Genomic DNA, 13,286 nt, shown 5'->3' with positions numbered 1-13,286 from the left:
AATATTCTAATAACTACAAGAGTCAATTTGAAATAAAATAGCTTTATCCAAATTCCAAATCCAACAAAACCTAATATTTGAATCATGTATTTTAGTTTCCCCATAACGATAATCTTTTTATTTTTCTATTTTTGTTTTGTTTTTCTTTTAACAACTAATATTTTACCATGTCACAATGTCTAAAGTAAAACTAAAACCCACAACCTTTTAGTTAAATGTCATACACCTTCATCTAGACCAAACTAGTAATTGAAAAACATCATACGAGGTGACGTTTAAAAAACGTATCTCGTTATGGAAATTTTTAAAAGTCTTGGGATCTGGTGGTGGAGACTTTTAAAAAATGCCTCTCGGTATGGAAAGGAAAAAACTTATCGTTGGACGTATAATGGATTTTAAAAGTGATACTAAATTCCATTCCGACCTACTACTTCTTGTTATTTAAAGCTCCAAAGGGTGTGATCGAAAATTGGAAAGCTTAAGAAGAGTATTTTCTTTGGGCGGTTCAGATGAGAAGCCGAAAATGAATTGGATGGTGTGGTCAAAGTTGACGGCTCCCAAAAACTTGGCAGGGTAGGTTTTAGGTTATTACGGGATACCAATTTGCGATGCTCTCAAAGTGTTTTGGAGATTTAAAACGAATCGAGCGGGGTTGTGGAGAAAAGTTGTATGGGCAATACATCATAATTCAAGATCATGACAGGCTATCCCGGCGAATCTTGGGAGCCCGGGCCATGGAGGCACACAAATAGTACATCTCCAGCCCTTAGTGAGTTGGGTATCGAGTTATATCAACTCATTCGATTTCCGATAACAGATGGGAATAAAGCTTGGTTTTGGCTTGATTTATGTAACGGGAACATCACGTTCTATCGAAGGTTCCCAAGAGTTTTTAGTCTAGATGCAAAGAAAGGGTGCAATGTCGCGAAAAGACTCTGTTTACTTGATGGGATTATTTGTAGAACCTGAGATTGGGAAAGACCTGATTCGGCTGTTGAGAGGGAGGAACTCCTAAAATTGCTCATTTTGTGTTTATCGATGGTCTTAGAGATAGGGGAAGATCGATCTATATGGCTTTTAGACGAAACAAACTAGTTCTCGATCAGTAGTGTAAAATCTAAACTAGTCGGTTCAAGGGTAGAAATCCCGGATTACTCTTTTGTTTTGAAAAATTGGGTCCCTACAAAGGTGGGAGTGGTGGCATGGAGGGCTAACTCGGATCGGCTACCAACTCATGTGGCTTTAGCAAGCAGAAATTTGAATATCCCAATTTTTTTTGTCCATTTTGTGGCGACGCGGAAAAGACAAGTGAGCAATTTGTTTGTGAATCGTGGTCTTGCTCAAGATTTGTGGCAAGTTATTCCCTTGTGGTGCAAGGTCCCGAGCATATACGCATTTAGCATTCAGGACATCTTGGACCTCTACAAATACATAAGGTTAGAGAAAAGGAAGGCAAACGTTTTCCATGGAATCACATTGGTGACTCTTTGGAAAACAATTGCAATAGGTAAAAAACGTTGCATTAGGTCTAATACAACTTCATCTAATGCAACTGTTTTTTATAAAATAAAGGTTGCATCAGATCATTTTTTATGGTATATAGCACTCAAATTTCAAAGTGTATATGAGTTAAAAAAAGAAAGAAAGAAAAATTTAGTTTCACTGTCATCACCCTAAAAGAAATAAGCATCCCACCGGTCAGCTACAAAGTTTGGGTCTTAATTTTTATAAATGATCATCTAGGGCTTGTAATTTAGATGCCACACCCCAACCTAAGGCGGAAATGTCGGGGTGCGAACCTTGGTTCATAGCTCGCAAGGTACTATTGTCACACCCCAACCTAAGGTGGAAATATCAGGGCGTGATCCGATTGCTCACAGCTCGAAGATACTATCATAATATAAAAGTGACAATATCTAATTAATTATTTTAATTCAAATATACACACACGTTTACAAACATTACAAAACAATTCAAATACATGATTATAAACATGATTTAACGATCGTATTCATTATAACCTATGTTCTTGACTAAATATCTATACTTCAATTTAAGCAACCTGCATATATGTAGAAAATGAAGTTCGTCAACAACACATGTTGAGTGAGATGATCACCAATTTGACACAACAAATTATATATATATATATATATATATATATATATATAAAATAGGTAATTGATAAATAATAAGTGATAAATGCGCAAACCAACCATGTGACGGTATCAATCAAATTATAACAAAACATATATCAACCATGAACATAACCAAATCCTGCTAGTGTGCGAATGAATCGTTACCAAGCGAATCGGGCATTGATTACAATGACTAAAAGTTGTCGGTTTACCTTCGCCAAGCGAACCGGGCTTCGGTTACTAAGACGTTCGTATGATCATACTAATGAGAATCCAAGACTTGATAGATACAAACACACTTAAACAAATAGCAATTAGCAAATAGCATTTAATTGATACAACACACAATGATCATGTTTGCGATTGTTTGTGATATATAATATATATATATATATATATATATATATATATATATATATATATATATATATATATATATATATATATATATATATGATAGAAAATATGAATAAATACGCATATGTCCTCAAAACGTTTGAAAACAGTATATAAAAAGGGGAATGATCAAACTCACCTGATCAAATAAGCCAAACGGGAATGAATATGATAAGAAAGTGGAAATCACACTCTTCGAGAATTAATGACAAGAATCCTAATTAAATAATATTATGAGTGAATTATAAATGTTACAATACGTATAACGAATTTAGGATTTCAATATGATTTGAGTTACAATTATGATTGGTACGTTATGGATTGTACGATTGATCTCAACAGATTATTGTTATCATTTAATTATAAAAATCATTGTTTATCGTATAATCGAACTTACAAATAATTATTTTGAATAAATATGAGTTGATATATTCTATAAACGCTTAATTATATAATTATCATAAAATTTATATTTTAGAATCCTTAACGAAACCCAACGATAAAAATATAATTAGTACGTCCAAGAGGTTTAATACATTTATTATAGTTTTGTTTAAAACGAATAATACACACACACACACACACACACACACACACACACATATATAGGGTTAGTTTCATTTGAGAACTCAAAAAAAGTTAAGAACTTTTAGGAACTCTTAAAAACCAAATTAATTTTTAACTTTTTTTATATATTAACATTATTTGATACTTGTTTTATCATATTTATAAAAAAAGTTTTGATTACATATATAAATCACAAGTTATACACGTATAAAATTTATGTGATAAAAATTTAAATATATGTAAAAAAAACATAGATATGCGTAAAAAAGCTAATTTTCATAATTGTAATCGTAAATATAGATGTCAAAAGTGATAAAACTACACTTAAATAACATTAACATACAAAATTTTTTATAAAAAACGTTAGTTATTAAGAGTTCCTTCAAGTTCTTAAATAATTTAAGAGTTCTCAAATGATACTAATCCTGTATATATATATATATATATATATATATATATATATATATATATATATATATATATATATATATATATATATATAATAAATACGAGCAAATTTACAAACACGTTTGAGAAACCTCAATAGTGGTGTCGGGTTTTAATAAAATAATATTGGTTTATTAATAATAAAAGATATATATATATATATATATGTACATACATACAAAAACTCCTAATGAGATTAATTGGCAAGAAACGTTTCACTTTACGATGTCGGTTAAATAAAATATTGTTTATTTAGTATTTAATATTAATTATAATATATTATAAACCATTTAAAATAAGTTAAAACAATGAAAATATAAAAAATATATCAAAAACAGCATAGCAGGGACTCGAACTCGGGTGGATGGCTGGCTCACTGGATTGAACACAGACATACACACACCAGCCAACTACGCTGGTGTGTCAGTTGGTTTAAGGTTGTAAACGGATATATATAGACAAAAAAACCCAATTTGATTATAAACCCTAAACCATGAAATTGATTAATCCGTTCATCGTTCATTTAATTAATGTTAGGGTTATTGTATATTGCTGTTATACGAATTTGGTGCATAAATTAATTACCTCGATTGATGATTAAACACGGCTTAATTGAATCACCACAGTGCCGGCCACAGATGACGACGAACCAGATATAAGGAGACGAGGATAATCCAATTAATCACAGGGCTTCAGTAGGCGCTGGTATGAGGGGTGTGCAGACGGAATGAATTGAATTATGATCAACCCTAGGATATATAATTGATTTTTAGGTTTAAGGCGACTCATAATATATTGATTATACGTAATTCTTAATCTTGTTTCCTAACTAAGACGGCTAGGCCGATAATGGCAAGAAGAATCAAAAACACGATTAAATTCCTAGTTTAGGACGACAATTGTGGCTCAAGGAAATTAAACGGGCCACAGATTGGTGTATACAGGTCATGGGTTAACGGATACGGGTTCAGGGTTAAGGGGTTATAAAAAAAATATGTAAAAATTTTGCCTTTTAGTCCCTGGAGAATTGAGATGGACACAATAAGGATTTAATTATATTTTTGGGTTAAAAATGAACATTTTCTAAAGTTATATGTATATAAATAAATATAATAAATGAATATAAATTGTATAGTAATTCCTCGATAAACGTTATACTTTTTAGTGATAAATTTTCCGAACGGGATAAAAGATATAAATTCGTACTTGGAAAACCCGAGTTATTACAACTATCATATAATATAAAATATGACAATATCTAATTAATTTATTTCTTTCAAATTTCAAATATGTGCACAAGTTCTAAATACAACAATAATCCCAAACAAAATAGTTATATAATTAGTCTTCGTTTTATTTCCTAAGGTCTTTCTATGTGTTCTTCAATTTAGCTTCAAATCTACTGGTAATCTGCATATGTGTAGAAAATAAACAGAGATTTGTCAACAACACATATTGATTAAGATGATCATCAGTTTTGACACCAATAATAATATGTAATAATTGATAAATAATAACTGCACAAACAAAATAATATGAGTAATAATCAATCAAACCGTGATACAAAAGGGAATGATATCCTAGCTTATTGCTTAAGCCAGTGTTCGAGAAATAGACTAAAACACAATTAAACGAACGAAACGTCCTTTAACGTGCTGACTGAGATAAACTGAACAGACCTAAAACTTAAAGATAATAAACTATGATTAAAACCGAGAACATTGCCGCTGAAATCAATCCAAACAGATGTCTAGAACTTTGGTTATGAGAAAATTAACGTTTAAGCGAGCTGATACTGACCAGAATCCGAACAGTGAGTCGGAAGTCGGGTGTTGGTCAGTAGCCTTAAATCTCGAAACAAAAATAAAAGTCTTCTGGACTGAAAGTCAGTTCTAACCAGAAGTTTGAGAAATTGATTAGTCAATGTTATTGACCAAAATACCCTTAAACGGGTTTGAATCAAATTGAAATCTCAATTCCCCTCAATCTCATAAATTGATTGAGGGTGATTGATAAGTGAGTAATGAGGAACAACTTTACAGAAGACAACTTACCCGGATAATTCTTAAATTAATGAGAAACGAAAGTCAAATGTTGAGAATGCTTGAAAGTCAAACACGAACACTTGTATCTTGAGTAATATAGCAAAAACGGAGGTGTAATCGAGTGTTTAAGGTAGGTGACGGCGGGGAGGTGATAATTCAGTAACATTCTAGGGTTGGGAGTTGACGTTTGTTTATATAGTTAGGATATCAACTTGAAGACCATGAAATCGACTCGTTTAGGTAACCGACTAAGAAAGTTATGACAGAATCGGGTCTTGCGATCTTCGATATATTGATCAAAATACAGAGAATAAACCTAGACATTATTCCCCGGCAGATTCAATAACTTGTTGCTCAATTTTCATGATTTAGGGTCGTTTAGGGAAAGATTTAGTATTAAACGAGTATCGAAAACAAATCTGGCTGAAACCGGGCTCCTTTTGCGTGGCGTTAAGGACTCCATTTACCAGACTTTGATATTTTGGCAGTTTTAGTCCTTGAAGTTCCAGAAATGCATTTTTAAGCCATTTTAAGCGATTTTAAGAGTTTCTAAGGTTTATTTGACATATTTGAAAGTTATAAAATTATAAACTAAATTAAACACAATTAATTACTAATAAATGCATGATTTTATTGATACGAAAAATCCAAATTACGTTCCCGAATCGGGTAAACAAATACGAATACGAAAAATCCGAAATGTTACACTAGACATGATACATGAATACACGAAACAAACCTACATGACTTTAATATGTATCGTGTATGACCTTAACGTGTTTCGTGTACTAAAAGGTAGACACAAATTGACATGCTAATTTTCGTGTCTAAACAGGTAAAATACCCATTTACCTGTTAAGTACCCGTTAGTACCCGATTAGATTTTTTATAAATAAAACTATATAATAATATTATATGTTATATACACTAAATATTTAACCCTAAATTTTTGTATCAAACAATTGGACACGACGCACATCATTTCAATCTAACATCAAGCAGACGACGCACAAATCACTCTCCGATTTTCCCTCTTCGGATCTCCAGTGGTTTTCCTCCACATCTCAAGTAGTCGCAAACTTTCGACTCTCCGTTCTACCTCTCCATATCTCTGACAGTACGGCCTCCTTGCAGTTGCAGTGGAGCCACCGGCCACCGAACGGCCAAACCCTTCTTCGATTCTCAAGCAGGTTCGTGTCTTATCATGTATACATGATATTAGCATGCTTGGGTTTGGGATACAGGTACACGTTAAGCTTTTCGTATCATGTACATGTATACATGTTTCGTGTTCATGTTTATAATGTTCGTGTCTTATCGTGTACATGCATACATGCCAGTCCTACCACCATTTCTACCATCATTACTCATTAGGTGTTTTTGTAATAACTATTTGAATTGATTTATTATTACAAATTTTTTGAACTTCATAAGATCAGCCAAGAACATTGATGTGATAATATATATATATATATATATATATATATATATATATATATATATATTTTAATATTAATTAAGTTGAAATAAAAAATATATTAAAAACGAAATGTCATTATATAAGTGCAATTATATAGTATGAGTGCAATTACAGCTAAAAGTATTTGATTAAATCAAAGACAACTATTCCCCTATTTTAAATTATGGGCATATGGCAAAGAATAATACTATGGGCTGTTTTTATTACTTATAATATTCAATTGTTGGATTAGTTTTGACCCAAATTTATTTATTACTTATTGTTAATGCTTAATAACATTACAACTTACAAGTTCAAATAAAGTGTCTTAATCCAATATTCAACTTCTTTTACCTGTTTTTTAATCTTTATATAGTTTCTTTTTTCTTTATGTTAATTAATTTTAATTATAACTTATACCAATTTATGTTTTCCAAGAATATATTAATGAGCTAACTACGGTGGATTCAAATACACAGTTTTCTAAAACTAAAATTTTATTGGAGGGTATTTTATATTTTATAGGAGGGTATCTTATGTACTCTGATTGAACTAAAACTAGCGGCATTTGAACTGTCTCGTCAAACTCTATGATATTAGATTTTAAGTTTTCGGTTTTCGATTTCTAGCTTGTAGATTTTATAATTTTTCTTTAGATCATTGCATTTTTTGTTTATTTTCATCATTGTGTCTTTTTTCCGTGAGATTATTTTTTTCATCGACATTAGGTTATATTAGTTCGTATTGAGTTATATTTTGTTTGACAATGTGCTATATTTTACGATTTATTGTGTCTTTGCACATTTTTTTGATTTTTTTTGGAACGACCAACTAAGTAACGCCGGGTACTCCGTACGCGGCCCCCATTGGCTAAAGGTAGCCCGAGCCGGCCACAAGTCCGGATGGACGGAGCCCCTAGCGGTCCACCTATTGAGGGATTTCCCGGATAAAACCCGACCTCTACGCCCGTCAAACGGTACGACAGCGAAGAGCCGGTAAAACCGGGTGAGATCAGAACTCGCACCCTGGTAGAGTCATCCCTCATATCTAGTGTGTAGGATGATAACTTAGCCTAGCTAACTAATACTAAACTATAGATGTATCAAGTTGAAGAATATAGTATTATAACGGTATAATTAAGCATATTCTAATTTTTTAATTTGTCCATGTGATTGCAGATTTGTTTACGTTTAACATTTGCTAACTTCTGATTAAGATGCAAATCTGCTTTTTGAAAAGTCATGGCCACAATACATTATATAAGCATACAACTCTTCACCATCATCCACCAATCAATTAACAACAATGACATCTCTTGCATCACCGCCAACCACCACCGGAAAGCCCCTCTCTTCCTCCTCCATCTATGCTTCTTCATTCTCCTTCAAATCATCTCAAATCCCCATATCAAGAAACCGCAATAATCACCATGCAGTAATTTCATGCAAAACCCTAGATAATGATGACCACCAAGAAAACTTAAACAAAGTTGACAGGAGAAATGTTATGTTAGGTCTTGGAGGCCTTTATGGAGCTGCTGCCGCTTTTGGATCCGGCTCGTTGGCGTTCGCGGATCCAATAGTGGCACCGGACATCACAAAATGTGGTGCAGCTGACCTACCACAAGGGGCTAAACCTACTAACTGTTGTCCCCCTGTAACAAAAAAGATTATAGATTTCAAACTTCCCCCAAAAACAACAGCCCGTGTTCGGCCTGCGGCTCATTTGGTCAATAAAGACTACATAGCCAAATACAATAAAGCAATCGAGCTCATGAAAGCGTTACCAGATGACGATCCGCGTAGCTTTAAACAACAAGCTGCGGTTCATTGTGCTTATTGTGATGGTGCATATGATCAAGTAGGGTTTCCGGATCTCGAGCTTCAAGTCCACGGTTCATGGCTGTTCTTACCGTTCCATCGCTATTACTTATATTTTTTCGAGAAAATTTGTGGCAAACTAATCAGCGACCCGAATTTCGCAATGCCATTTTGGAACTGGGATGCACCTGATGGGATGTACATTCCTGATATTTACACGAACAAGAAATCTCCATTGTATGATTTGTTACGTGACGCTAAGCATCAACCTCCCAATGTAATTGATCTAGACTTCAATGGCGTTAATGAAAACCTTAGCCGATCGAAACAAGTTTCAACGAATCTCACGATTATGTATAGACAAATGGTGTCTAGTGCAAAGACAGCTAGTCTTTTCATGGGTAGCCCCTATCGCGCAAGCGATGAGGCTAACCCGGGTGGTGGCTCTCTAGAGAGCATACCTCATGGCCCGGTCCATGTCTGGACCGGGGACAGCAACCAACCTAATGGTGAAGACATGGGTAACTTTTATTCAGCAGCTAGAGATCCAATATTTTATGCACATCATTCCAACATTGATAGAATGTGGTCAGTTTGGAAAACCCTAGGAGGGAGAAGGACTGATTTTACCGACAAAGACTGGCTCGATTCGTCATTCTTGTTCTATGACGAGAACGCGGAGATGGTTCGAGTCAAGGTACGAGATTGTCTCGACACGAAAAATCTTGGCTATGTTTACCAAGATGTGGATACACCATGGGTAAATAGCAAGCCTACACCACGCGGTATCAAAAAGGTTTTGAGCAAGATCAAGAAACTTGGTGTGGCTCGAGCAGACGAACACATACCCTTTGTGAAAGATGTGTTTCCTGCGAGTCTTGATAAGACGATCAAGGTGTTGGTTCCACGGCCGAAGAAATCGAGAAGCAAGAAACAGAAAGAGGAAGAAGAGGAGATTTTGGTGGTTGAAGGTATTGAAGTTAAGAGAGATGCTTTTGTGAAGTTTGATGTGTTTGTGAACGATGAAGATGATGGAATGAATGCGACCGCGGATAAGACGGAGTTTGCCGGGAGCTTTGTGAATGTGCCTCATAAGCATAAGCATGGGAAGAATGTGAAGACTAGATTGAGGTTAGGGATAAGTGAGCTTTTGGAAGATTTGAAAGCTGATGATGATGATAATGTGTTGGTTACATTGGTGCCAAAGAAGGGAGGTGGTGATATTTCAATTAAAGGGATTAAGATCGAGCTTGAAGATTGATGAATATTGAAGTATATTGTTTTCATTTTACCCGATGAATAATTAAAGACATGATTATGATGTAATATGGGATAGGTGGTATCTATTGGTCAATAATATTATCGTACTTTCCTTGTACCAAATATTTATTTGATGGTGTTTGACTGGATTTTAAGGATGCTATGTATTTTGATATTTGATCCTTGTATTTATTAAGGATAAAGTAGTCTTACAAAAAGCTCATACATGTAACATGAATAAACATGAGTTAATTATACAACGGCGTGGTTTGATCTGTACAAGGGTACGTTGGCATAGAAAATGAATCTATATATAAAATGAGTTAACAAACGTACAAAAACCTTTCAAATATTTTAGGATCGATAAACTATGGATAACTTACTTTAATTCTCAAATAAAAGTTGCATTTAATTAAGAACACACACACTCAAATAAAAGGTGCATTTTAGGATAAAACTATGGTGTTGGGGTTACAAAAATAATGTAAATTTGAGCTCTTATAAGTCTAAGGTTAGGTGATATTTGGTGTAGAAAATTGGAATTAAGAACAAACACCATTAGTGATTAATTTATCACTAAACTTTTTAATAAGATCGATCTCATTTCACAGACTAAAAATTAATAATTAAAATACTTATATTAATAAACTACATTATTACTTTAATATAAACTAAATACAATATATTATATTTAAGAATATTACATGATTCCGAATTTATATTATGTACGTAAAACATATTTAATAATTCAAAATTAAATAAGTATAACAATTATGTTTTATATTGCATAAATACAAACTACCTAAATAGATAAATTCATAAATAAAAAGTTATTTATATAGATTAATAAGTTAGCTATAAATTATAAATTATTTATCAATTAAGTTAAGTACATATAAAAATAAAATTAAAAGCAAGTGGATGGTCATTTTCAATGTGGTGCGGTGATAGAAAATATGAGTTTTTCAATGGAAATCCAAATTCAATCCTTACTTAAACACTTTGGAAGAGATATAGATTGCTCAATGAAGGAAGACTGAGATCTTTATAATCTTCAGTTCGATCCTGAGCGTGTCTTGGTTTTACCACTAGTGGGCCCGGTGGGTGGATTTTCTCCAGAACTAGAGACAATTTGGAGGCGCTTGAGGGTTTCGTACGGTTGGGTTGGGCCAGCTAGCAGCGACAGTTTACCATTAGGTCACCCGTACGAAATACCTAGACATTCGATGTTTGTTTGACCGTTAAAAGAAAAAAAGCAACTGAATGGTTACGTAAACAAATTGTCTAAATTCTAAATGAAGCATGTACTCTTCCAATAATGTCACATAGTTTATTTTGAACTTCCTAATCTGTAAAGTGCATATCCAGTTAATTTCATGTTCTTAATTTTGTCATTAAAAGCTTTTAGATCTTGGGGAATCTTTTTAAATATTTTTAACTTAGTTGTATGTTTGCTTAACTTTTAAAATATAAACCATGCATTTATATAAACACTTTTCTAATGAAAGATGCATGATATTATCATTCGATTTTGTTAACCCTAATTTCGAGTATAATGTTTACGATTCCATGTAATGTCGTAACAGTTGCGGGGCTTTAGCTGATTCGGCTGCAGCTCCATGTTTATAATATATAAAAAAAAACTGCCATTAAAAAAAGAGCCAATGTATTATGTATTTTTTTTTTTTTGAATGTTTAAGCTTGCCTCCTACTATTTACAATAAACCGCCATTGCCAGGGATCAAACCCTAGACATCTCACCCAAAGGCCTAAGCCTTTACCATCCCACCAAAGTGGAGATGGCAATGTATTATGTATGATGACATGATGTATAACTTATAAGATTAAAAAAGCTCGTATAAGTTGGCAATTGGTAATAAAGCTGTGCTGAAAACATAACTTCTAATGTAATACTGTAGTACCTTTTCCTTTTTAACTTAATAATTGATATATTTTGGTTAGCCATATTTTACACACAATTTTAGACCTTGTTTATAATGTCTTTGGAATTACTTTGAACCAATTCAATATTTTATATGTTTGTAGATAAATGTAAACATATCGCTTGAAATAATCAGTCATGTTTGTACACGCAGTTTTAGATTATGTCTTTAGATTTTGTACACATTTTTTTTACTAGTCGTGTTTTTCATTGAAAAGATAAGAATTGATGATGTCATGGATGAGCTCAAATCTAAGCAGTTAATGTGGAAAAATATCGGATATCGGTCAAGGACCGATACATGATATATCGTTTTTCGCGGTGAGATATCGGTTATTCAATACCATGCATAAATTTATATGTATATATATTTTATATGCACATAATGCTAATTTTAAGAATTTTATATATAAATTTATAAGTTTAAGTACCAAAATGTAAACTAGTGAAGATAGAGTGGTTAACTGTTATTATATACAAATTTATTTTATATCTTTTATGTAAACTAGGGAAATAAGAGGGGCTAAATATGAAATTAACTTGTTTTATACTTTTTATGTAAACTTGGGAAATAAGAGGGGTTAAATGTGAAATTATCTTGTTTAAACCTAAAAAAGCTAAAGAGCACAGTTGCCTCCTCCTTCTTCAACCTCTATACGCCGTTTCTTCGCTATTCATCATTTCCGTCGGAAACATCCATGAAGTCGATATCTTGTCGCTATGCACCACCTTGTAGTGGAAATCGTAGCTATATCGTGAACCATGTAAGTAAAAACATAAAAATGGCCCAAACCGAGAAAATCGGTGATACAACCGATATTATTGAGGCAAAATTTCGGCGATATCTCGGTCATTATCGTTGATAATATTGGGACCGATATTATGACCAATATTTTACACCGATATCTTACTGCGGGTTCGATAACCGATATATCGGTGATATATATCGGCCGAGTTAACTGAATAGGTTCAAATATCTAATTTTTAATTGTTTGCATATATAATTTAAAGAAAATGTTTTATGGCTAAGCTTGTCATTAAAGTAAACAAATATTAAAGTTTAGACTTATGAAATTTATAAATTTATATATTCATCCAAGAAGTCCTTTTCTCCTAGTGGGTGGTCGCATACACGTAGATTGGATGCTGTCAATATTATTAAAAAATATAAATGGTCGGTGAATTAAATAATAAATCGTCTAAAATAAAGAT

The 13,286-nt window shown here is 32.9% G+C and overlaps 1 protein-coding gene across 1 annotated transcript; it reads left to right on the top strand.

Moving 5' to 3' along the window:
* Positions 1 to 8,357: 8,357 nt before the first annotated feature.
* LOC143549375 (polyphenol oxidase, chloroplastic-like) lies at positions 8,358 to 10,133 on the top strand. The gene has a single exon (XM_077040279.1). The coding sequence runs from the start codon at positions 8,358 to 8,360 to the stop codon at positions 10,131 to 10,133; it is 1,776 nt and encodes a 591-aa protein (XP_076896394.1).
* The last annotated feature ends 3,153 nt before the right edge of the window (positions 10,134 to 13,286 follow it).

The sequence above is a fragment of the Bidens hawaiensis genome, unplaced genomic scaffold, assembly GCF_021521415.1.
Source record: "Bidens hawaiensis isolate Kalapana, Puna unplaced genomic scaffold, B.hawaiensis_p1.1 tig00015551_1, whole genome shotgun sequence".
In the NCBI taxonomy this organism is placed as follows: Eukaryota; Viridiplantae; Streptophyta; class Magnoliopsida; order Asterales; family Asteraceae; genus Bidens; species Bidens hawaiensis.
The sequence above is the reverse complement of the archived record's forward strand: the minus strand, read 5'-3'. Positions and strand labels throughout refer to the sequence as shown.